Below are 24833 nucleotides of genomic sequence, written 5' to 3'. Positions count from 1 at the left end.
CTGAGGTCGCCACAGCGTGTGTGATGGGGTCCCAGCCATCCGTTCATCCACATACATGTGGCAGGCACACAGGTCAGGAATGGCCCCAGCCCTGACTTACCATGTGTCTTCCTCTCCTTGGCCTCAATGCTGTTTGCTGTGAAATGGGCGAGGCAAGGAGCAGATAATCTCAGAGGGTCCCTGCCCATTGGACTGTCACAGATTCTGTCCACTGCAAGCCCACACTGAGGGAATGACAAGTGAATCACGAGACCAGAACCAGACGAGAAACCAAGAGTGGGAGACGCTTCCAGCTGGGGAGAGATGTGTTGACAATGACATACAGAGACTCCCAGGATGTGACATTTAGCCCCTGAAGAAAGGTGGCCCCTGGCCCACCTGAGGTTATTAGTCAGTCAGTTGATTCTGAGTTAGCTTAATTCGAAAGGCCCCAGGTGCCTCCCATGTTGGGGGCGCTGACCTCCAGGGCTGGTGTCCACTCATGATTATGCTAAAGCTGAGGAGACACGTCTGCTGCAGCTGCACAGGTTGGCGTCCACGCAGGAGACAGGGAGGATTATGGGCAGAGGGTCCAGGTCGCTCTTCTGGCAACAGGCGGACTGCTGAAAGCCTGCAACCCCCTGTTAGGGCATCTCAGGTGACATGAGGGCTTTAAAACCACAATAGCGCCTGCAGAGTTTAAAATCAGGCCCCCGCCACTCCCCTGCACAGATGGACTGTCTCCGGTGCAGGTGGCCTGTCTCCAGCATCTGCAGGCAGCCAGTGGGCATCTCCAAGGGGGCAGCCAGCCTCCCACCCAGGGGTGTCCCCTGTGTCCCTTGCTCCTGCCCCTGCTGGGCATGTCCTCGTGGCTTTCCTTTGCAGCTTCATCGTAATCACACGCTTCTCTTTATGGGTATGGCAAGCACACCCAGGGCCTTTGCACATTTCAGAAACGAGAGGATCAGTGTTCATAAAGCACCTCCAGACGCTGAACGGGGCCAGCCCCCTCTGCCAAGGGGCTCCTGCACCCTCTGCAGAGCTGTTGGGCAGCCCTGCCTCGCTTTGTTCCAGATAGAGGCCTTGCTGGCCTCTGAACGTCTCTAGGTCAGAAGTGGTCGAGGAGGCGTGTCTGAGCAGGGTCCCCGCCCCTGAGGTGGTGGTGAGGCTGCAGGCAGATGTTTCTCATCTTGCTGCCACTTGAAACAGCATGATCACGGTGGGCATGAACAGGAACTCAGAGGAGGCACCCCCCCTGAGGGGTGTAAATACCCTGGGGGGACAAAAACACCAGCTCCCAGGCCTGCCGGTGATGGTCCCAGCCTACAGGAAATGAGAGACAGGCTTGTTGACAGGCACCTGCCAGGGCCCTGAGGGGAGTAACTTGCATAGCTGACAATCTTCAGATGCCCCGGGCGAAGGCATTTTACACAGTGGCTCAAGTTTGCCCATCCAGCTCCTTTGCGGCTGCCCATCTGTTTGCGTTCCCCCCAAACAATGGCAACTGACACATTTTGAGGACCCACTGTGTGCAGGTGCCCTCCCTCACTCCATTGTTGCTGTCATCTCATGGCATCTTCCTATGGCTCCATCTCACAGATGAGGATGACGCGGCTCAGGAGGGCTGTCACTGTCCCAGGTCACATAACCAGGGTTTGTGCGCAGGTCAGGGTGTTCCCAGAACCCTTGATCTCGCCCGTGTGGGGTGCACTGTTCCCACTGCTGCCCCTTGCTGTCCCCAGATGCCAGCGCATCTGACTGTCTGGCTGTGATCAGCAGTGGGAACGTGGCCTTCTCTTTCAGCCCATCCAAGGTGGCTGTGGGGGGGACGCTTTCTTTTCCCCACCTGCCAGCCAACCTCCCCCAGAAGCCCCTGCTAGCAGACCCCAATCTGGGCCCTCCAGACCTCCCCACCCGCCTCAGTGCAGCCTCCATCTCCTGGAGGGATGGGGCCCAGACTCCCAGGCAGCTCAGACAGTTTTACAAGTGCCTCCAAGCCTGCCAACATTTTTTCCTTAAGTACTCCTCAATTAAAAAAATTTAAACCACTCCATATGTTACGGCCCAGGGGCCTGGGGGAGGTTGAAGCAATCCCATGGGGCGACTGTTTTTCTCCAATAAATTTTGCACTGCCCTCCAGTCCTCCTGTAGTCACTCTCAGGAGCCCTTTCTTTCTACATCTCAGTGCTGCACGTGCCCCTAGGCTAGGGAGCAAGGGGCTAGGAGAGTGGCTGAGCCTGTGGCTGAGTCCCCAGCATTGGCTCTGAGGCCTCCCAACAACCCCCAGAGCCATTGTCCCCAAATCCATTGTCCTTCCCTTGAGCATCTCCTCAAGACGTAGCTCATGTGACTCAACTCTGAGCAGCATTTTCAAAGGGTAGACTGTTCCACTGTGATCATTTGAGAGGCTCTGTGGTCACTTACGAGAGTGCAGCACTGCATGCCCATCTCCCTCCCCGTAAGGTTTAACCTGGTATGTGAGCATATTAAAAGCTCTGAGAAGTCCTGCAATAAAGACACCTGTTTAACTGCAAACAAAGCAGGACTCTGTGAGCACATTGTTCGTTGGGCTTCTGCAGGTCAGTCCTTCCACTCTGTCTTCCCCAAGGAGCCTGCCTTACAGAGGGGGTGGTGCATCAGCTGATCAGTGGAATGCAGTGTTAGGGAGCAGTGGTGGAGCTGTGCAAAGGGAAGTGGGGTGAGGAGTCCTGGGAAGTTGCCTCTAGACCAGCCTGGGCAAGCCAGGGCGGCTTCTGGGAGGCCACGTGGCTGATAACAGGAGGATGAAAAGAAACCAGGTGCACGGGAGAGGAGAAGCACCTTTCATGAGCAAAGGTGCCGAGCATCTGGTTCTCACCTGGGGCCATTTTGCCCCCAGGGACATTTGGCAGTATCTGGAGATATTTTTCGTTGGCATAATTGGGAGGAGGTTCTACTGGCATCTAATAGGTAGAGACCAGGGACGCTGCTGAATGTCCTATAGCACGTAGGATAGACCCACAACCAAGAATTTTCTGGCCCCAGGTGTTGTTGTTGCCGTGGTCAAGAAGCCTTAGTCAAGGAGGGAAGGGTGTGCGTGGGCACTGATGTAAGAGCAAGAAAGTGGGTAGGGGCATGGGCCCTCTGGGTGGCAGGGCCTGCAGAGCCATGTTGAGGAGTTGACGCCATCCTGACAGCAGTGGGGAGCCGCTGGGGCTTTGCATGCCATGTGCTGCTGAGGATGATCACTCGGACCTTGCAGAGGAGAAAAGGGGAGAGAGGAGGATGGGGGGCAAGAGACTGTCCAGGGAGCTGGCCCAGGCGCTGGGGCTGTGAGGGTGACCACGCAGGGCAGCCACAGTAGGTACAAGGATGTTAGAGGTTAGGAGCTTCTGGGGCATAGCCAGGCATGCAGCAGGAGTGGGCAGGAGTCCCACGCAACTCCCTGGTTTTCTTCTTGAGTCACTGAGTGGGTGTAGGTGCCCCCAGGAGAGACAGAGTGCATAGGATGAGGGTCATTGCTGCAGGTGGCAGAGTTAATAGCTCACTGGGCAGAGATGATGGTGTCTACCCTCTCTGGGGGTCCTCTGCCCCCACACAGTGCTGGACTCATGGCTCAGCCATTGCAAGTTGGTTTGAATGATATGATGAGGGGGCCTTGGAAGCTTCCTTCCGCAGGCCCCCTCATCTCTCTTGCCTCAGGTCTCTTTCTGGGAAGCTGACACTTAAGCTGGCTTGTGTCCCCCAATGTCTGACATGATGTGTTTGCTGGGAGCCTTGCTGGAAAGCCCCTGCCTGAGGTCAAAGGTTATGCCTAAGGCCGAATTCTTGTTCTCTGTGGGATGATGCTCTTCAAACCCTGGCTTAAATGCTTTGATCCCAAGGGGCAAAGTCCACTCCTTGGACACTGCTGAGAATTTTGGATCATTGCCCATAGATAGCCAGCTTTACTCTGGGGGCCAGCAGAGAACACCAGCCCAGGGTAGGCGTTGGGATGGGCTGAAAGCTGTTGGAAATTGAACACAAAGGCAGTGGAGTGCTGTGAGAATGTAGTTTTAGAACTAGGCAGTCCTGGGTTGGAAGCCAGACGTGGCCTCGTTTCATTGCACGGGCTGGGAAAGTCACTTACTCTCCCAGAGCCTTGGGCTGTGCATCTGTCAGATGGGCAGGATCGTGGTGAAGGTCATGAATACTGGCAAGTCCCAGAGCCCAGGAACTGGTACGTATCAGACACTCACTCAGCAGTGGCTGTCATTTGATTTTCCCCTCCCTGCTCTGTGCTTTCAAAATTAGGCTGTCAAATGAGGAAATCATTCAGATATGAACTCCAGCTGTGGAGTTGGGAGAGGCCAAGGAGCAGTCCAGAGGGCCCCCCCCGATGCACAGGCTGGCCAGAGAGGCTGGGCTCGTTAAAAGGCAATGGATTAGTCAGGACGACTCGTGCTAGCTGCCATAACAAGCAGACCTCAGCTCTCAGGGGCTTCACCTGCAGGGATGTCTTTCTTCCTCAAGCACAATCGGATTGAGTGTTCATCTTCCTGGGTGAAGACCAGGGGTCCTGGCTGCTTTTGTGACTCCACCATCTTGAAGATGTCTCATTGTCACTGCCACAGGGGGAGAGAGGAACATGAACTTTAACTACATTGCTAAAGCCCCATGGGCCATCAAGGGAGGCTGGGAAATTCAGGCGAGCATATGAAATATTGCTTCCTCTACCTTCCTCACCCCCCAACCTCTAAGCTGAAAACCCTGTCTGTGCTGCAGGCCAGTCTGCAGTGCTAGGGAGGCAGCCATGAGCACAGCACGCCCCATAGACACTTGGAGTCTTGTCAGCTCAGAGAAGCACCAGTCACTGTGTGTGCTGGGCTCCGTAGAGACCTGGACTGCTCACCTCCCAGGTTCCCACAGACCAGAAACATTATGGGCGTTCAGGAAATATTCTTAATTATAATAATAAATAATAGGTGATCATGAAAACAGTATGTTATCCGTTACTACACACTTTATTTTAAAATACTAAAATTATGGATATATAACTCACATTCCATAAAATCCACCCTTTCAAGTGTACAGTTCAGTAGTTTTAAAAATATTGAAAGTCATTCAACTGTCACCATTGTCTGATTCCAGGATGTTTTATCACCTTTGATAGAAACTCCATACCCATCAGCCGTCATTCCCTATATCCCTTTCCTCTCGGCCCCCAGCAATCACTAATCTACTTTCTGGTTCAGTGGATTTTCCTATTCGGGACATTTCATATAAATAGAATCGTACAATATGTGGACTTTTGTGACTGACTTCTTTCCCTTAGAATAATATATTCCAGGCTCATCCCTGTTATAGTGTGTATCAGTATTTCATCCCCTTTCTCGGCTGAATAATATTCCACTGTATGGACAGACCACATTTGATTTATCTTCTCATCAATTGGTGGCCACTTAGGTTGTTGTGAATAATGCTACCATGAACATTCACGTACAAGTTTCTGTGTGGACATATGTTTTTATTTCTCTTGGGTATATGCTTAGAAGTAGAATTGCTGGGTTATGTGGTAACTCAGTATTCAGTCATTCAAGGAACCCCAGACTGTTTCCAAAGTGGCTACACCATTTCACATTCCCACCATCAGTGTATGAGGTTTCCCATTTCTCTACCAAAACAAATCATAGTCACCTTAAGCCTCTTCCTCTGGAGAACCAAAGTCCCACTGCCTATTGTCTTTTTCATTTTATTCATCTCAGTGGGTGTGAAGTGGTATCTGATTGTGGTTTTAATTTGAATTTCTCTAATAACTAAAGACCCTGAGCCACATATTCATGTGCTTAATGGCCATTTGTATATCTATTGAGAAATGTCTATTCAAATCTTTTGCCTGTTTTTAAATTGGGCTGTTTATCTTCTTAATGCTGAATCCTAAGCGTTCTTCGTATGTTCTGGATACGAGCACTTTATCAGATATATGAGCTGCAAATTTTTCTCCCATTCTTTGCATTGTCTTTTTACTTCCTTGATGGTGTCCTTTAAAGTATGAAGGTTTTTAATTTATGAAATTCAGATTCATTTTTATTGCTTGTTTTTAACTGACTTATTTTCACTTTGTCTTATCTGTTCTTGTAAGAGGGCTTTTGAAGAACAGGGCACATATGGGGACACAGTAACAACTCGTAATGCACATTAAGCCTGTTCTTCTGGAGAACAAAACCCCAGTGCCTGTTGGAAAAATCTCTTCTTCTGGTTGACATGACAGCGTTCATTAGGCCCTCTGTGTCCAACACGGCAGTGGTATATTACAGACCTGCTCTCAGATCGCCAAGCTGCGCATCAGTGTACCCACAGTACAGATCAGGCGACCAAGGTTTGGAAAGAGAAGAGGCTGGTTTAGAATAACGGAGACAGGGCTTAAGGGGAGCCCCTGAGTTTCCTGCTTCAGCAGTGGTGTTTGTAGGACATCTTGCTGTGGTTCATTTTCATTGGGTTCAGGGGCAGCTATGCCAGGTCCCCACACTAGTCACTACAACCTGGCAGGTGATACCCAACTTCAAAATGGTTTTTCTAGGGAGTAGCAGTGGGTTCTAGAAGATATGCAGACCTGGCAGAGGGTCCTGTTGAAAGGGCCTAGACAACGAGGTGCACAGGTGGGTTGGGGCAGCCTTCTTTCTTGAACAGCATGGCATCCTCAGGGGGATGCTGGGAATGCCCCCAGGCAGGCAGTTCTTGGAGGGCATTTAGTGCTGGAGTCCACTGGCAGGATATTGTTCTCTGGGCCCTTCACAGAAGCATTGCCTCTTTGTTTCTACAAACAATGATAGGCTAAGGCAGGGAAGTTTGTTCTTGTTAAGGGGAAATTACCCATCAGCCCAAGGTTCTGCACAAAAGAAATCTATTCCTAGGGTTTGTTTGGCTCTCCGGAAAACATCCACCTTTTAAAAAGTAAAGAGCTTGAATGAAAGGAAATAATAATTATTCCAAGTTCCTCTTTCTCTGGCCTCTGGCCCCTGCTCACCTCACCAGTGCCTCCGCCTCCCCACCCACACAGCAGCGGGGCGTCTGAGCTACCAAGCTGGCTGGCTTTGCAGGACGCAACCACTACCCCTGTCAGAGCAGTCCGTGGCTTCAGTCCCTGTCCTCAGGGGCACATGGAGCCCCAGCTCCGCCACCTTCCAGCTATGCTTCTTTGGAGTCTCAGTCTCTCCATCTGAGTAATGGGGATGATAAATATGGAGCCCAAATGGGCTTGTGGCCACCAGTCCTTCTCAAAGGATCTTCTTAGCACCTTATCTCCATAGCACCCTTACAATTATTTATATAACATTTTCTTTAAATCAGCTCCTCTGTTTAAATTAAAATAAACAAGTTTCAAAAGGAAACCTGGTATCAGGAACATGCCTAGAAAAGCAGGATTGATTTGTCATAAATCAAAGGAACTGGAAAAGTTGGTTTTAAAATCCTAGCTGGATACTCTTGCCTGCCTAAGGCTCTGAGCCTAAAGCCTCCTTTCTCTTTGTTTTGATGGGAGATTAGTGAGTATTAGAGATGTGTTAGCACCATGGTAGCATCACACTGAGACTGTTTCCTGAAGGAGAATTGCAAAGGGAATACCTTTTTCACTGAGTGAATCAGTATCATTTAACTGTGTCCCTGTACCTCCCAACACCATCTCAACGTCTTTGGAAAATGCTAGGCTGTCTGTTTCCCAGCTATGATGCATTTTTTTTTTTTTTGAGAGGGCATCTCTCATATTTATTGATCAAATGGTTGTTAACAACAATAAAATTCTGTAGAGGGGACTCAATGCACAATCATTAATCAACCCCAAGCCTAATTCTCAACAGTCTCCAATCTTCTGAAGCATAATGAACAAGTTCTTACATGGTGAACAAGTTCTTACATAGTGAATAAGTTCTTACATGGTGAACAGTACAAGGGCAGTCATATCACAGAAACTTTCGGTTTTGATCACACATCATGAACTATAAACAATCAAGTCAGATATGATTATTCGTTTTATTTTTATACTTGATTTATATGTGAATCCCACATTTCTCCCTTATTATTATTTTTAATAAAATGCTGAAGTGGTAGGTAGATGCAAGATAAAGGTAGAAAACATAGTTTAGTGCTGTAAGAGGGCAAATGTAGATGATCAGGTGTGTGCCTGTAGACTAAGTATTAATCCAAGCTAGACAAGGGCAACACAACATGTGATGTGTTTTATACATGCTGCCTGTTAGAAGAGACAGTCTGACCTGGAGTAAAGAGCGCTGGGCCAGGGGTCAGGCTCACCCCCAGATCTCTCTTCCCAGGGTCTGTGGCCCTGGGGGAGTTAGCTTAGAGTGTCTCTGACCATCTGACCAAGTTTTGGTTGTCCAGGGCAACCCAGGGCACAGAATACGGGTAGCTGGGGCAAATCCCTCCCTTCCAAGTGCCTGTGCCATGCTCCATGGGGTTCAGGCTTCCAGCCACTGGTCCTGGACCGAGCATTCGTCTCTGCTAGGATCCTTGGCCCGCATCTGTCTCCCAGTTCCGGGGACAGCTTCTCCGTCCTGTTGTCAGTGAATCCAGTGAGCTTGGAGTCTGCACGGGCTGCTCCTGAGCAGGGTCTGGCAGGGCAGCTGGCAGGGCTGCAGGGGCAGTTGCACTGTACACCCTAGCCTTGCCTGCTTCCTGCCGCAGCACTGCAGAGAGACTTGAGGACAGAAGAGGATCAAAAAGAAAACCTGAGAGAGGAACTTCTTGGAGTTTCTCGAGTGCAGTGGGGGCTGGGCTTCCTCCTATTCCATTTTTGGGAGTAGCAGAGAAACGAATTAAAAACACATAAAGCCACATTTGTGTTCACTAGCCATCCTGGGGTGAGGCAGAGGGAGTTAGCATTTACTGAGCAGCTCGTGTGTGCCTAGAACATCATGTTTCCTCCCTGTTACCCCATCTTCACGACAGCTCCCTGGAAGGGTGAGACATGGGCATGCAAAGAGGTCAAGTAATTGCCCAAGATCTGGCTGGGGCCCAAGAGGGGACTGAACCCAGGTCTGAGCCTCCACACCTGCCCACGCTCCTCATAGCCAGATATGTCTCCTCTTCCTGGGTCTCGGCTCCCATCAGTAGAGCGAGCAGGTGGCTGGGATGCTGGCAGAGAGGCCCTACCCCCTCAACCGCCTGTAATGTTGATGAAATCTGTGGTCTCAGGGTCAAGCCTTTCTGTGTGCCAAACGCTGTTCCAGGGCTTTAAATAATTCACTTAATCCACACAACTGTCCCATGGATTATTGTTTCCATTTTAAAGATGAAGAGATGAAGACACAGAGAAGTCAAGTAACTTACGTAAGTTCACACAGCTGGGATCGGGGAAGCTGAAACTTCAGAGTCTATGCTTTTGATCAGAGTCTACCCCTTCCTGCTCTCCTACCCAACCTGGCTCCCTGCCCTGGGCTCCACTCACATCTCTTCTTGATTGAGGGATTATTGACCCAGGAGCACTGAACTAGGGAGCTAGGGTGCTGTTGGGCCTTCAAGGCCTCCTGGGTCATTTCAAGTTCACCCCAGCACCAGGCATGTCACCGCTGCCCACGGAGGGTCCCTGCTGCTCGAGCCACCCTCTGCACTGAGGCCGAGGTCTCCAGAGATCCTGGCACACTGAGAGAGAGGACCCAAGAGCCCACCCGTCCTTGGATCCCGCTCCTCCGTTTCATCCCAAGGAGGACGCTGGCTGACTGGGGTAGGCCTTGGCTCCCAGGGAACCTCAAGGGCCACCCAGACAAGGGTCTTGGCAAACAGCTTTAGCTACAGGTTTCCGGTCTGCAAAGACGTTGCTGTGCTTGAGGCAAGGACCCCTTTTGCCTTCCTTCCCTCCCCAGGCCCTGGCTTTGTGTAAAGTACTGATGGCTCCATGGAACCCAGTTTTAAAACCACTGAGCTAAGCCAAACTCCTTTCCTGCATGAGGGAAATGAGGCCCCAAGAGAGGCTGGACCCCCGGCGGTGCACAGCTTGGAAAAGGAGACTAGAGCAGTTCTCGTTGGGTCCTCCACAACCCTGTGTGGGAAGCGTGGAGAGAAAGCACGTGAAGGACATGCTTCCTGACTTGTTTTCCAGTTCCCGCCGAGGTTGCCTCATGGGGCCTGAATCCCTCATTGGCCCCAAATATATGCTGAGTATTTGTGGCACTGAATCATTAAGTTGTTCACAGCCCTTTGCTAAGGGTGGGTTTTAATGAGCCCTGTATGAGGAAGTAATATTAATTAAGCACCCACTGTATCCTATATGCTTCACATCTTTATCTCATCCCATCTGCATTACAGTCCCGTGTAGGACACAGTTATCCCTTCTCCCCTGGGCAAAGGTCCTTAGTTATTGAGGGTGAAAGCTGAGAATGGAAAACAGGGGCTCAACAGATGCTTGCACACAGATATCCACAGCAGCACCACTCACAAGCCAGACAGTAGAAACACTGAGATGCCCACCAAGAGAGGAATGGATAAGCGGAAGGTGGTAAATCAACACAGTGGAATATTACCTGGCCATTAAAAGGAATGAAGTTCAGCCTGTGCTACAACATGGGTGAACCTTGAAAACATTATACTAAGTGAAAGAAGCCAGACACCAGAGAACAAATATTGTATGATTCCACTTATAGAAAATATCTAGAATAGGCAAATCTATCAAGGCAGAAAGTAGATAGTTAGAGTTTACCAGGTGCTCACGGGAGGGAGAAATGGGGAGATATTGCTTAATGGACACAGAGTTTTTGTTAGGGGTGATGAAAAATTTTGGAAAAAGATATTGGTAATGGTTGACATTATGAATATAATTAATGCCACTGAACTGTACACTAAAAAAAATGGTTAAAATGCCAATCTTATATCTATTTTATCACAGTAAAAGGAAAAGAACAAAAAAACGGAGTGAAGATGTGATATAACCCCACTCTGTCTGATTCCAGAGCCTGTGATCTTTCTCTTCCACTCAGTTGTCTTCTCAAAAAGTTAACCAAGGACAAAAATCCCCCCAAACCAGCTTCCCAGGTACTGCATGGATGAGCAGGTCTGGGAGGGCAAGCAGGCTGACACCTGCAGGATGTATGCACTGCGGGATCCCTCCTGGCCCCTGTGCAGCAACCAACCGGTCCTGAGCCTGGGACTTGACTTCCACTTTGAGCTGTGTCATTAGCATTTTCTCATGTCACAGTCTTGCAGGATTTTTAGCGACTGTGTAATTGTCCTTCAAATAGGCATACTTATTTTTCTCCCCCAACCTTTCCTAGAAAACAAACTCTCTTTGCCCACAGCCTGACTTCTTTGCGGCCTCTCCTGATATCCTTGAAGCTGATGTGCCAGCTGGGGCTCCTCACAGCAGGCCAGAGCGTGCCCATCTGGATCCCTTTTCTTTTCTTGTGACCTTCCAGGTCAGAAAATTGGATGTTCCTTTGATGCTGGTGGAGCCTCTGACCCTGTTCTTGTGTGTGTACGGTATTTCCTGCCCAGAATTCTTCTCTTTAGAGTAGCTGGACACCGAAATCGGCCACAGCCCCCCAGATGTGGACAACCCCCCAGCCCCACCTTGGGTGCATGTGACGCTGGTCTCTGATGCCTGCACTTGGCCAACTCACCATGTGGCCTATGGGGCCCTCCCCATCTGTGGGCCTCGGGCAGAGAAATGACATCATGGGAGTGGGGGGTCGGTGGGGTGCTTCAATTGAATTCCCTGGATCTTAGGAGATTTCTGCCCCTCCTTCACTCCTAAGCCCCATGGAGTGAAATCTGTACTGGAGAAACATGTTCAAGGCCAGGATACTTCCAACACAATTTCAAACTGAGGCCGGTTTGGCAGCCATGGATGGGAGGGTGTTCTGGAAGACGGGAAGTTGGCTGGCTGTGCCCTTGCATCTCACAGGCAAAGAATGAGGGACACTCCCCACTGTGAGCATTTTGCACCCCAGCCCCTTTGAATAAGAGCTGCGCTCTGAGTTACCTGCATGTGGCTGCTTCGGCTCAGAGCAGAGTTGGCTGGATTCAAACAACATGCCAGGAAAATTTCCACTTCTCTCGGACCTGAGGCCAGTCCTCAGACCGCATAACCAGCGTGTCACTTCCCATCCCACCCTTCGGGCCCACAGGCCGTGACCGGGCATTAGCAAATTGACAGAACCCGGCTGGCCCCTCACTCCACATCCAGGCGCATTTCATTTTGTTAATAATTATCATTTTTAGCTTTTGACGTAAAGAGTCACAGTCTGGGTCAGGGTCACTGGTGTATTTTCCTTTCTTTCTCATTAAAGTTGCCCAGCTCTCAGGGCCCCTGGCTAAACTCTGCCAGTGTTTTTAAATGTCCCCTCTTGCTTCCTGACCCCTAAAAACCCTTCATCCTGATTTCTGCGAAGCTACTTGAACAACAAAGGAAATTTGGGTCAAGATGCTTTAAGCCCCAATCTGCTTTTCCTTTCCTGAAGGGTTGTGGCTGTTTCTCAAGAGCTGTGTTTCTCCACTTTGCTGACCCAGGAAACATGATACCTTGAGACCTGGGGAGGCCAGGTCAGCAGGGCACCATCAGAAAAAGCTGGAACTCACTTCCCAGGCAGGGCTTGCTCGCAGCACTTCCTGACCTCCAGGCCCCTCACCCCGTTGTTGATCTCTCCGAGCCTGCTGTCTGTTAGTGATCTTCAAAGGCAATCCTGCCATCTTATATGCATCCAGAAGAGTGTCAAAATTTTGCCATTCAAAATAATGGATTGTTTCAGAGTCCCAATCATCTCAGAATACTTCCCAGGGTACAAACACGAGGGATTGAAAGGAGGAAGGATCCTCCTCGTTGCCTAGCCAAACTCCTTTGTCCTCTGGGCTTTGATCAAACCTCACCTCAGCCATGAAGCCACCTGTGACATGAGGCCACCCCTTTGAACTGTGCCTCCTGGGGGCTGAGAGGTTACGCCACACTGAGCCACACTCTGTCCATGCCAGCCTTGAACTCCTGCCACTGGCCAAATGAGTTGATCTCTGCAGTCCTTGGGGTAGAGCTCATGACCTGGGCACAGAATGGACACTCAGGGAACCTGTGTGGCTGACAGACTGAATCAGCTCAGACCTCAGAGGAAGAAGCAATGGCTTCTTGCTTTCTGACGGGTCGCCACAGAGGCACCGCCTCTTGCTGTGCATGCACAGGCAGCTCCCATCCCTTGCAGGCCCCCAAGGCCGCCCCCCAAATCAGTGCAAGAGACCCTTGCCCAAGGAGTCAAGGCGATTGCCCCAGGGGCCACTGTGTCTGCGTCGGAGTGGAATTGGGGGCCTTACAGCTGCCACCGGGCTACGGCCCGTCAGTGCCAGGGCATTGGCCCTCCTCCACCTGTGAGAAGCCCCAGAAAGCCCCACGAGCCCCTTGGGCTCTGGGTCTCAGCTGCTCCGCACAGAAGGATAAAGGCACAGGCCGGTCTCCGGCTTCCTGAAGGCTTGGTGGCGGTCAGGCAGGAGGTGGACTCGTGGGCGTCCCTCCGGATGCGCCTTCGAGTTGAATTTGTCAGAAATGAGGGAAGAGCCAGTTTCTGTGAGGGCTGAAGCTTAAATAACTTGGAGACTGTCCTTATTAAGGAAAAGAATAAACCTTTTAGGTACAAAAATGTGTATTTCTGAGAATGGGAAAGAAAATCACAACAGAAGCCTGGAGCCTTAGAGATTCAGGTCCTTCTCATCTGAGATCTCAGTTACCACAAGTGCTTATGTCAAAATGCTGCCCCCGTGAGGCCTGGCTTCCCGTCCCACCTGGAACACCCTGGGGCTCCCAGGGCTGCAAGTACAGGCCCTGAGGTTTGTGTCTCCTGTGCTTCAGGCTGAATTGTTTCTGATGGGAAATGGTGCCTCCCCCGATGGGGACCCATGAGCAGCCCCTTCCCTTAGGCCTTAGAGGAGACACAGTGAGACTTGTCATTTTTCTGGCTTCTACCCAGGGACCCCTGGCCACCAACCGCCTGTCCAGCCGTGTTTTCTGCCCAGTGGAGCTGTAACTCTGGCACGGTGCTCAGGCCATGTAGTTCACAGCCGGGCAGGCCACGGGACACTGCGGCAGGGGCTGGGGGCGTTTGGGCCGAGAGCTGCGGGACACGGACGTCAGGCCCTCCTCCACGGCCCTTTGCTCACAGGTGTTGGGCTGCGCTGATTTATTTCCCCCCAGCGATCAAGAAAGCAAAGCCCCGCCCTTCGCTTCAGTTCTGTTCCTGTTTGGGACTCACGGATTGTCTGCTGCCCGGCCACGTACAGAGAGAGAGACTTCTCCAGGCGGACACAAGGCACACAGCAGTGGCTTCTCCACATGGCACGGGAGGTTTTGATTAGAAAGGTAGAAGAATGGGGCTTTTTCTTCCTGTCGGCCAGACCTTAAATCAACCCTCAAGTGGGAAACACTGTCCAGGGCTGCACTCATGAAACTCTGTCCTTTGTCTTCTGTTTGTGGTTGTATAGGCAGGCTAAGTTCAAGCCAGGATTTGGGGATGGAACGAACACCCCTTTGCCCACCTCCTACCAGTCCTGCTTCCATCAGCCAGTTCCTGGCCCCAGAGTCGGGCAAGCTGGCCAGAGTCAGTTCATAGAACTTGGAACCAGTCAAGTCGTGGAGCGGGAGAGAAAAGCTAGGAGAGAGGAAGACCCGGCGTCCTGGGAGGCACTGGGCGAGTGCTTGTAGTCACCTGGCCTTCCTCTCTACTGATGAAGACAATGAATTAGTCTGGATTCTTGGTGGCAAGTGGCAGATACTTAACTCCCAGTTGCTCAAACAAAGGAGGGATTTACTGGAGGTCGGGGAGGGGTGTGCTTCAACGGAACCATGGGAAAGACCCAGCTGTCCATGGGCCCAGGGGCCTGGGATGCTCGTCCCAAGGGCAGCTCCGCGTCCTCCCCAGCCAGCTGTCCCCAAGCCTCCAGCCCGCAGTTTCTGCCTGAGAAAGGCACTCCAACTGGTTTTACGTAAGAAAATCCCGAAGAACTCTTTGTCACCAGGGCAGCGGGTGGACCAGCTGACCTTAGGCAGGTACTTCAGAGGGACAGACTCCCCCTTGCTTTCTACCTGCTGTTTCCCGGCTGTGAAAGCGTATGTGCACACACACACATTTGTTCAACAAATATATCAAATACCTCCTATGTGCCAGGGACATCATAGTTCATTTCAGTGGAGTGGAGTGGAGAGATTACAGGATGTGGAGCCAGCAGGCCTGGCCTGGAATCTCAGGTCCACTGTTGGCTGTTCAATGGGTAGAGTGCTTGGTGCTCACCAAGGGCTGCTCTCCATTCTGATGAGACGGGAGTGAGCAACACCCCTGCCCTCCAGAGAGCTCCCCGCGGCTCAGTTTCCACATCTGTGACCCTGGAGCGAGCCCCACTTTAGGGCATTGTTCTGGGAAGCAACACAAGTATAAATCAGTGGGAAAACTCACATCAAGGGACCAGTGACTGTCAGGCCAGCCCTTCTCCCAGGACACCCACAGCTGCCTCTGGCCCTGGCTGGTGTTGGAGGGCTGACTCCCACCCCTGCCCCTGCCCACGGCCAGGCCCTGGCAGCTCTGCACAGAGCTTCCTGCAGCTGACGCAGATCCCCTCGTGAAGGGTCAAGCGGTGGCCAGGGCATGGCTGTGGGAGTGCCCCTCCCCTGTTCCTGTCTTGGATGAGAGATGGGGGTGGCCTCCGCAAGAAACAGCTGCCTCCACCCTGGTATGGACGGGACATGCAAACCCTGGGCAGCCCCTTCTGGAAGGAAGGGGACTCCCTGGCACCTCTTTGTTCCTCAGTGTCTTGCCTCCCTTCTGCTCAGCTTTTCCTGAAAGCCGTGTCTGTCCACATTGGGAAACTGCAGATGGCTTACTCAGGGAATGTCAACTGCCCACATAGAAAATATACACATCATTAAGCCCCAAGTGCTTGCGTCTGGAGATAGGCAGACTGTCTCCTGGGCTGACCTTTTGTTCACTGATGGAACCACTGCTAATGAGCATTGGGCTTCTCGGTGGGATGTTTTCATATGTTGAAGCGAAGCATATGTGTTTGTGTGTGTGTGTGCTGTGTGGCATGTACGACAGCACTGTACAAATAGTGTTTGCCAAACATGCAGAGTTCACTGCACCTCATTATACAGACCCCATGGGCCTCCAAGAAGGGCTTGCTCTTCAGGACCAAAGTCACATCCTCCTCACGGAATCCAAGAGCAGCTGTGGTACCCTTGGAAGACTTGATGGTACTTAAGGATAAGGTTCTCTGATCAGATTGCCCGGGCTTGAATCCTGTTTTCTCTCTCCTGCTAGCTGTGTTATCTTGGGCAAGTTACTCAACTTCTCTGAGCCAAATTTCTGTATCTGTCAAATGAAGATAATAATACAACTTACCTTGAGAGGACTAAAAAAGATAACCTGATGTAAAGCTGCCAGGACTTAACATAGTAGGTGCTCAAGAAACGGCAGTGATGATGATGATGATGGCATGTGTCACTGGGAGGTGGGATTGGGTGGAAGGTCCTGCCTGCTCAGAGCATCACCTTGGATGAGGTGTTGGAAGCAGGGCCTGAAGACTGGGTGGGGTTTGGGTGTGCCCGCGGGGACCCGAGGGCTCCCTACGAGGGACTGAGCAGAGGCCCAGTGGCTGGAATTGGGAGCGTGCCCAGGGAGCAGCAGGCATGGGGTGAGAGCAGCAGCGTGCTGAGGGCAGGAAGGGCATTTGGGGCCAGATCCCAGAAGGCAGTGGACTTGGCCCTTTGGCAGTGCAGGCCGTCTGTGCTGCGTGGCATGGGAGAGCTCCCTAGGGGACCGTGTGTCAGTGCAAGAGCAGGTGGTGGCAGAGCTCTGTGAGGCGCATACTGAGTAGTCCACGTAGGAGAAGAGAACTCTTAAAACCAGGGCAGAGAGGGAAGGACGGAAAGGAAGCGGTGGCTGGGAGGTACCAGGGCTGAGACTGCTGTATGTGGTTGTCCCCATCTGTGAAATGGAGACGAGGTGGTTTTGAGGGGATCAGTGACACCAACGCTATGTCCTGGCTCAGCTCACCTGATTTAGAGCCCATGCAGCTCAGATCCACTCCCACCCCTTGGAGGCCCCCACATGTTGATCCCGGCTCCTCCGTGGGCCAGCAGCATGACCCTGGAGAGCTCCCTTACTCTCTGGGTTCCTTCTCTCAGTTTCCCCAAGTGCACTATGAGTGGGACGAATCAGCCAGGCCCTAAGAGGGTCTTCCCAAGAGAGTCCTCTGTGGTCTTCTCCTCTTGTCACATCTTGGGTCCTGAACCTATGAACAAGCATAGGGCATGTGTTTCCAGAAGGTTGCAAGGGTGACACCGGGTATGCTTACTTCAGGGCTATTCACAGCTGCTAAGGAGGCATGGGGGTGGTTCTGAATAGCCTTTCATAGCCCAGCTGCGCCTGGGTGCCTCAAGGACACTGGCCACATACAATCAGTCCCATTTCTACTCTAACCATCTTGAAACAATAGACTTTGAAGCCAGGAGATGCTTTGGAAACAAGGTTCTCAGACACGTGGAGTTTCTCACAAATGCAGGAAATGATATCCCTTCCTCCTACCAGTCATCACGGTGCAGAGGAGACAGCAGTGCCCCAGGAGAGCAGGTGCAGCCACCGGGCAGCTGATGTCAGCGGCCCTGCAGATGCCAGCTTGGGGCTGATGATTCAGCAGTGAGAACCAGCCTCCCAGGAGACAGCACCGTGTCAGCCGGTGCTGCTCATTTAGCACAGTCTAGATGAATCCTCTTGCTCTGAGCAGCACACCCGGCAGCCCCCTGCTGACCCAGCCTTCAGACCTTTGCTGGGTCAGTCCCCCTTCGCCATGTAGATCCCACTTCTCTGTCAAGGTCTATCTTCCTCTGCAGGGCTCCCTCCCAAGCTGATCTCTCACTTTCCCCCTCAACTGTTATTGCAAAGGCCGCACTCCTCAGGTGTGAGATGAATCACTTGGTAATTATTTCAAGTGTGCCATCTGGCCTCCTTAGTGCTGGAGGCCTGGAGGCTGGTCTACCTGTGGGGTGTCCGCCCAGTGGAGCGCAATAGCAAGGCGCTCCATAGCGCCACCTTGTGGACATACTGCTGGCCTGGCCAGGGTCGGCCGACCTGGCGGAGGAGGCGGAGCTGGGGGTGGGCTGTAGGCCTGGGGCTTCAGGGTCCATGCTGGGAAGTCACTGAGGGTGGGTGCTGGAGCCCCTGAGGGAGGCAGCGCCTTCGGCGTGGTGAGGATCAGCAGATGCTCCCACCAGGCCCATGCCTTCGTGTCACCATCCCTCCCTGTCCAGCCTAACCCCTGTTCCTGAAACACCCCAGGTTGTCTTGCTTTGAGTTAAGCGCAGAAGCCCCTTCTGAAGCTGAAGCTGTGACCTGGGAGAGGAGAAGCCTTGAGCAATCGCAGCCCCGAAGGGCTCTGTGGACGGCTTGGGCCTTCCCGTCAGGGACCTCTGCGAGCCCTCAAATCACCCCGACCAAGCACATGCTCACTGCAACCCATCGCTGTACAAATGCAGCTCAGGACAAGTCCTCAGCTCTTCTATCCAACCAGGCATCCCCCTCCACACCAACTCTCTCCTCTTAGAAATCCCGAGGCCGCTGGTGCTTCGGCTCATTATTCGGTACTATGCCTGCATGGCAGAGGTTTCTGCTCTGACGCAGCAGGGGATGAGAGCTCTGGCCTAGGCCACATGTCGAAGTTCAGGGCCACGAAGTTCAGGGCAGTGGAGGCAGCATGAGGGCACTGAGAACAGTTGGAGGGATGAGGACAAACGGGAGGAGAGGGGCTCCGCGAAGAGTGAAGATCCCAAGCCCACCGAGACCCCTTCGTCCATCTCACAGACTCGCCCTCCTTCCATTCACAGTGGTGCCTCCGCTGCTTGCTGCCTGCGGGGTATGTCCCGGCTAACACAGAGAGCGGGGAGCCCATGGCACAAGCCTCAGGAGCGGCAGCGTGAGTCTGAGCCGTAGGGGGAGGCGGTAAGAAGGCGCGAACATTCTGAGGGATTCCTAGGGGCGGTCGCAGCCTGGCACATGGGCCGAGTCCGTCCTCACAGCAGGAGCTGCTGGCATCATGGCCCTGTGCAAGTGCGGGCCCAAGTTCCTCTGGGACGGAGGTCATCTTCTCATTCCAAAGCGGGAGGCGGAGCAGGATCCTTCCCCTCCAGTGAAGGGGGCTTTTGTCCAGAGGCGCAGACTCCCAGAGAGTGAATAAAGCACACCCAAGCTTCAATGCCACCTCTGTTCCCCCCAGCTACGGGGACAGATCGGAAGGACCCTTAGCCAAAGGGGGAGGCAAATGAGATCCTCTTATTCCAGACATGATTTCAGAGGCAGGAAGGGTGGTCCCTGCGGCCTACAGTTCCTTGAGGAAGCCAAGTCCTTGCTCATCTGGCCAGAGGGGAGCGAGCTTTCTGGTCAGCAGCCTTGGGTGAACGTAACTGTGTCCCTAAGGCATGTCTTGCTGTCTTAAGCTGTCCCAGGAGTTGGCCATGGAGCCCTCCTGAAGGGCAACTGGGCGTCATGCTGACTGTCAGCAGAGTGGACTTACTGGCAGATGGTCACATTGAAGCTGGCCAGCTGGTTGGCTTCAGTGCTCACGACCATCAGGAGGCCAGGCATCGTGCTGGGGCGTCTAGCAGAGAAACACTGTCCCCACTCCTTCCTATACGAGCTCATTCCACCCATTTCAAAGGGACTTTGGTGCCTAAACTCACAGTGTTGTGTTAAAGGTGAGGCCTGCAGGCTGGAGCTACTTGGGGAAACCATATGGTAACCAAAGAACATAGTGTCACTTCAAAGCACTGCTAGCCTGAGGGGGCCCAGGGGGAGTTTTACCAGAGACCTCCACCAGGACCCTTTCTCCTGGCTGCTTTCAGCCCTGCAAATAGCTAAGGGCCTTGGGGCCTTTTCTGTTTGGTTAAAAATTAGGGGGACATCTTTGTCATGGTGGAGAATGGTGTCCATCCCTCCTCCCCACCCAGACCCTTAGCTTCTTAATGGTCCCAGAGGGACAGTCCCTGCTGGAAGAAGCCACCGCACTGCCCAGCCGTAGTCCCTTGGTATTCCCAAGCCCCAGCACCATGAGGATGACATTCCTGTCAGAGTCCCCTCCAGCCTATATGACCCACCCCTCCCTTCCCCAGCTCACCCCATAGGCCTCCTGGGACCAGAAGGGGTGAGCTTGCTGGGACAAGATCAAAACCCCCTTGGAGTTCCCCTGCCTTCAAGGTGCAGGGGATGGATTGCAGCGGCTGTAGTTACTGGGACCCCCTTTTCTTACATGATGCGTGTCAGACTGTGCGTGCAGGCTGGGCAGAACTTTCTTAATGAGTCTCCCTCTGCAGCTGACTTCTCTGAATTGGAGAAGGACCAACACTCTCCCGTTCCACTGATGCAAATAGCAAATGTCCCCCTGAAATGTCCCTGAAAGCAGCTGCCCCACTGGCCCTCCCGGCAGGTTTGGTTTCAGTTCGCGGCCCGAACTGGCCACCAGCCTCTTACTCCCTTATTGGCAAAGGCTTCACTCCCTGGAGTCACTTGAAAGGGGCTTTGGTTGGAATCGTTTAATCTCTTCATGTGGAGCCAGAAACTGAGTTTAAACCCATGGTCATTAAACCAAACGCATTATTACTGCTCATTAACTCCATCAGGGCTGTGACTGTGGGCACTGTCCCCAGAGCCCTCCTGCCAGCCAGCCCCAAAGAATGGGAGTGGTGTGACTTCGTGCACACAGCTGAGTCACCCCTAGACCCTGGACAGCCCCTCCCATCTGCTTAGGGGGAAGCAGAGTATGGCAGACAAGGGAACCTGCATGGCTGTCCTCGATGGGAGGGCCTATAGGGCGCTGGAGGTCTAAGGCCAAATTACGCTTTGCCCCTGACCCAGTCGTCTGTAAAGCCTTGCCCAGATGATCCCACTGTAGTGATCTTGCTCTTCTCGGAGGCCAGCAGCTCATTGCCCGGAGCTGTGTCATCTTCCACATAAGTTCTGCCTGCCTCTGCTGGAGGCCTCATGGTGCCCTGGCAGCTCAGAGGCTCATGTCACACCTCAGTGGCCTGGGAGATGGAGAGTGTGTGACAGGAGCACAAGTGGCCCAGACACCCCATCACCTCCAACCAGACTCATTCTAGACCCACCCAACCTGGGTTCAAAGCCCCTCTCTGCCACTTAACTGGCTGGGTGACTTTGGGCAAATGACTTAACCTTCTGGGACTCCATTTCCTCATCTGCAAACGAGCATCCTAATAGTATCTCCCTTACAGAGTCGCAATGACGAGTAAATGAAATAATGCATGTAAAGTATTTTGCACTATTCCTGACCAGCATTGGCCATCAGTATAGCTAAACTGTTGCTACCCATTATATTATTTCTATTGGTTTTAAATATTGGGTCTATGGATAAATTTAATTTGGAGTAGGAGAAAAGCTTGCTACTAAAAAAAAAAAAAAAAAAAAAGTTTGAGAGCCATGGAGTTCCAACCAACCCACCTCATACATCTCCCCATACACCAAGAAAGGTGAAGTAACTTTTCTGTTAGGATATTACCTTATTTTGTTTATGTCTTACTGGAGAAAAAGTGCTTTGAGGTCAAAGGCCACAGTGGCTTCACCTTAAATGCTCCGCCTTCTGCACAATGTGCCCACCACCAGGCCTACTAAGGGTGGGTTTCCCCCCACGTGAGATCTGATGACAAAGCTGGGCTGCACCTGAGTGCACACGGGTCGGCCACTCAAGTGCTGCTTTGAGGCCCAAGACGTGGTTCTGTTTCTCCCCATGGCCCACCCACCCAGGACCTCTGTGTGGTCTTTGCTGACTCACCCCCAGGTACAAGTCACATCCAGGCATAGCACATTGTCAGCTCACAAGTATACAGTGGGCGCCAATTCTGTGCCAGGCCCTGGGGCCCTTCCACCAAGGTTGCCGCAGCCATCAGCTCTCTTCCTGAAGCAGATTTGCCCACAGCCTTGGGGTTCATTCTAATATCTGATGGCTGTGAAGTAGCCTGGAATAATTGATCCCCAAGAGGTGCAGCTGCCAGAATTCCCAAGAAAGTTCCCCAAGTCGTGGAGGCAAAAAAAACCCGATCATCAATTCCCAAGCCTTGAAGGACTGTTAGCGCATCTCAAGCAGCTCCTTCCTGCTACAGAGGAGGAGATGGAGGCACAAAAAGACCAAGGGAACAGGGCTGACCGGTGCTCAGGGCTCCGGCCTCTTGGTCCAGGGTTTCTGCAACATCGAGCATCTTCTCTGCAAAAGGAGCAGCAGTTGTCGCAGGAGCTGGTGCTGTAGAAGTTGCCCATCTACAGTCTCCTTCACCAAGCTTCTAGTGTGGGGAAAGAAGGATGGTCAAGGGCACGGGGATGGCCAGGAAGAGGGAGCCCCACCACCCAGGACAGTGATACTAACAAGCCTGCTGTGTGGTGTGACTGGCTTTGCTTGCACTTGCGCGACTGGTGCCATTTGCCATTACGGCGGCTGCCCCAACACCTGAGGCTCCCCAACGGGGGCCAGGGAAAGCCTGCAGAGAGGGCAGGGCCTAGGAGAGCCAAGGAGGGAACTCAGGCCTGCGCAGTCGGAACAGAGACGGAGGACTGATTTCATTCCCAAGGGCCTTGCTAGGCTGCTGCGCAGGCACCCCTTCACCCCCAGGGTGACGCCCACAGACTCCGCCATGGGCTTAGCAGAGTAACAGCCCTGTTGTCATATTGCAATAGCTGGAGAGGAAAAGCAATCCTTTCAGACTTCATCCTCTTTGGGGAAGAAAGATGTGTCTACACCTGTCTTTCTGAGCCCACTCCCAGTAATTTTCTCAATTATCCCTGTAATTTATTAAAAATCACCTTGTGGCCTGGTGAGTAACACCTGGTGGGAGGTGAATTGAATGGTGAGGGGAGAGGCTACCAGCTCAGAGAGGGCTACTGCCTCTGGGCAGGATGCGGGACCTCTTGGAGCTGCCCTCTCAAACTTGACCTACCCGGGCAGGCAGTTAGCCTGGGAGTACAAAGTGACTGTGACATTTATTGCGTGCTTTCTACTGCGTGCCAGGATCTGGGCCAAATACTTGGAGAAACTATTACTCTTGACCATCTTTCTGATAACTGAGGCCAAGCTGTCAAAACCAAGGTACCATAGTTACAAAGTGATCAGGGATTCGAATCCAGGTCTGTCAGCTGAAAGCTGTGCCCTCAGAACTGAGCACCGCTGCCCTCCCCTTGCCCTTTGGCTGGTTCCAGACACTTTACATGTGATCTTGAGGCAGCCCTGGGAGGAGACAGGACCTCATGGCTGAGGGACATCCTCCCATGGCCAAGGGATGCCAGCAGGCTCGGGCTTGCTGATGGATGGGGTCCTGCTCCCGACACTGTGCACATGTCCTTCAGTTATGACCATAAGCTCAGGGCATGGGAACATGGTTGTCCATGTTCTGTGGATGAGGGCAGCGCAGAGGAGTCCTGTGACTTCCATGAAGCCACAGAAAATGAACGTTAGCAGGGCCAGAAACCTGACCCTACGTCTGAGCTCGCTCACCACCTTCCAGCCCCACCAGCCAACCCAGGGCCATGCGTGGGCAGCGGGGGCACCACTGTGTCCCCACTGAGTGCCCCCCACCTGCTCCTTCCCCTTCACTACGCACCCCCTTCTCTTCCTCCAGTCCCCAGTCTTCATTGCCCAAGTTGGTCGGGACCTGGCCTCTCAGACAGAGGAGAAGCTCCTTCAGAAGCCCTGCAAAGAACTCTTTTCTGCCTGTGTACGGTAAGTGTGCAGCCACCTCCCTCCCTCCCACAGGGCTTCAGGCCGCTCAGCTGCCAGGGCAGCCACACACCCCCCCTGCAGAGGGGCTCCAGCCTCCACCTGGGATGCTGGGCAGGGGGCAGGTCTTCAGTGCCCAAGGGCCCCAGCCAAGCCACCCAGCTGTTTGCATACTTCTTATGAAGGGAAAAGATACCCAGGTGCCAAGTCCAAAGAAAACATCTGCTTCAAAGGGTGTTGAAAGCAAGTGGCTCTCCAGGCTGTTGAGACAGAGGAATGTGTCTGGATGGTTCAGAAATCCTGCCCAGACCCCCAACCCCCACCACTGCCAACTAGAGTCTCTGACGCTGCTGGCTGCAGGCTGCCTTTTTGGGAAGACCCCATCACCCCACTGCGGGCCATACAGCCACCCCAGTGGGATGTGAGAGAAGCTGGTGGGTGTGGTGCCAGCTGTGCCTCAGTTAAGCCCCCGCCTATCCTGCACACATGCACAGAAAGGTCTGAGCAGCTAGGCACGCACGTTCATGCGCCCATGCCCACACCCGTCTCCGTAGCTGACATATGCACACACACAAACATGTACAGGCCAAGAGACATCAGGGGCCAGATCACCCCACACTGCTGGATAAGTCTGGGGGCTTTTTGTTCAGCCTTTGCACCACACATTCGCTGGGTGCCTGCTGTGAGCCTGGCATTGTGATGGGTACTGGAGGATACTGCGGTGAGCAAGAACCCAGTCCCGGCTTTCATAGAGCTTCACCAGGTAGCCAGCAAGCAAGCCAGAACCCCTTGCCTGTAGAAGAGCTGGGGGCAGACCTTTAGGGAGGGCCTGCTTGGGGCCCAGCCCTGGGTTAGGTGTAGGTGAGAGACCCCTGTGAACAGAAACAGACCTGGCTGCTGCCCTCCTGGAGCTGGCCAAGGGTCTGACCGCAGGTGAGGTCCCTGAGCTGTCACCCTGACCTGGGCAGTGGCCATCCTGGTTCCCCACGCTGGCCCTGTCCTCAGGTTTGGCAGGACACAGCTTCCAACATGCCTCACTCTATATGTCCTTTCCCTCCCCCAGGTCCCAAGTCCTTGGCTACATCGGTCAGCATTGCCACTTTTTAAAGGGGGAAAGCCCATCCCTGCCTGTAGCCAGGTTCAGAGCCCACAGG

General features: G+C 52.8%; 1 protein-coding gene across 5 annotated transcripts in view; it reads left to right on the top strand.

The window, feature by feature from the left end:
* The window catches only part of GRK5 (G protein-coupled receptor kinase 5), a 202090-nt gene that overhangs the window by 153527 nt on the left and 23730 nt on the right, over positions 1–24833 (top strand). For 4 of the 5 annotated variants that reach the window (XM_073240315.1, XM_073240312.1, XM_073240316.1 and 1 more), the window contains 2 exons: positions 11241–11357; positions 23582–23682. In XM_073240315.1, the coding sequence (XP_073096416.1) occupies positions 11241–11357; positions 23582–23682 (218 nt within the window). The remainder of the gene's footprint in view (positions 1–11240; positions 11358–23581; positions 23683–24833) is intronic. The other variant, XM_073240313.1, reaches the window with a different exon arrangement.

The sequence above is a fragment of the Manis javanica genome, chromosome 7 (genome assembly GCF_040802235.1).
Source record: "Manis javanica isolate MJ-LG chromosome 7, MJ_LKY, whole genome shotgun sequence".
Classification (NCBI taxonomy): Eukaryota; Metazoa; Chordata; class Mammalia; order Pholidota; family Manidae; genus Manis; species Manis javanica.
Note: the sequence above shows the minus strand (reverse complement) of the source record. Positions and strands in the feature narration are given on the sequence as shown.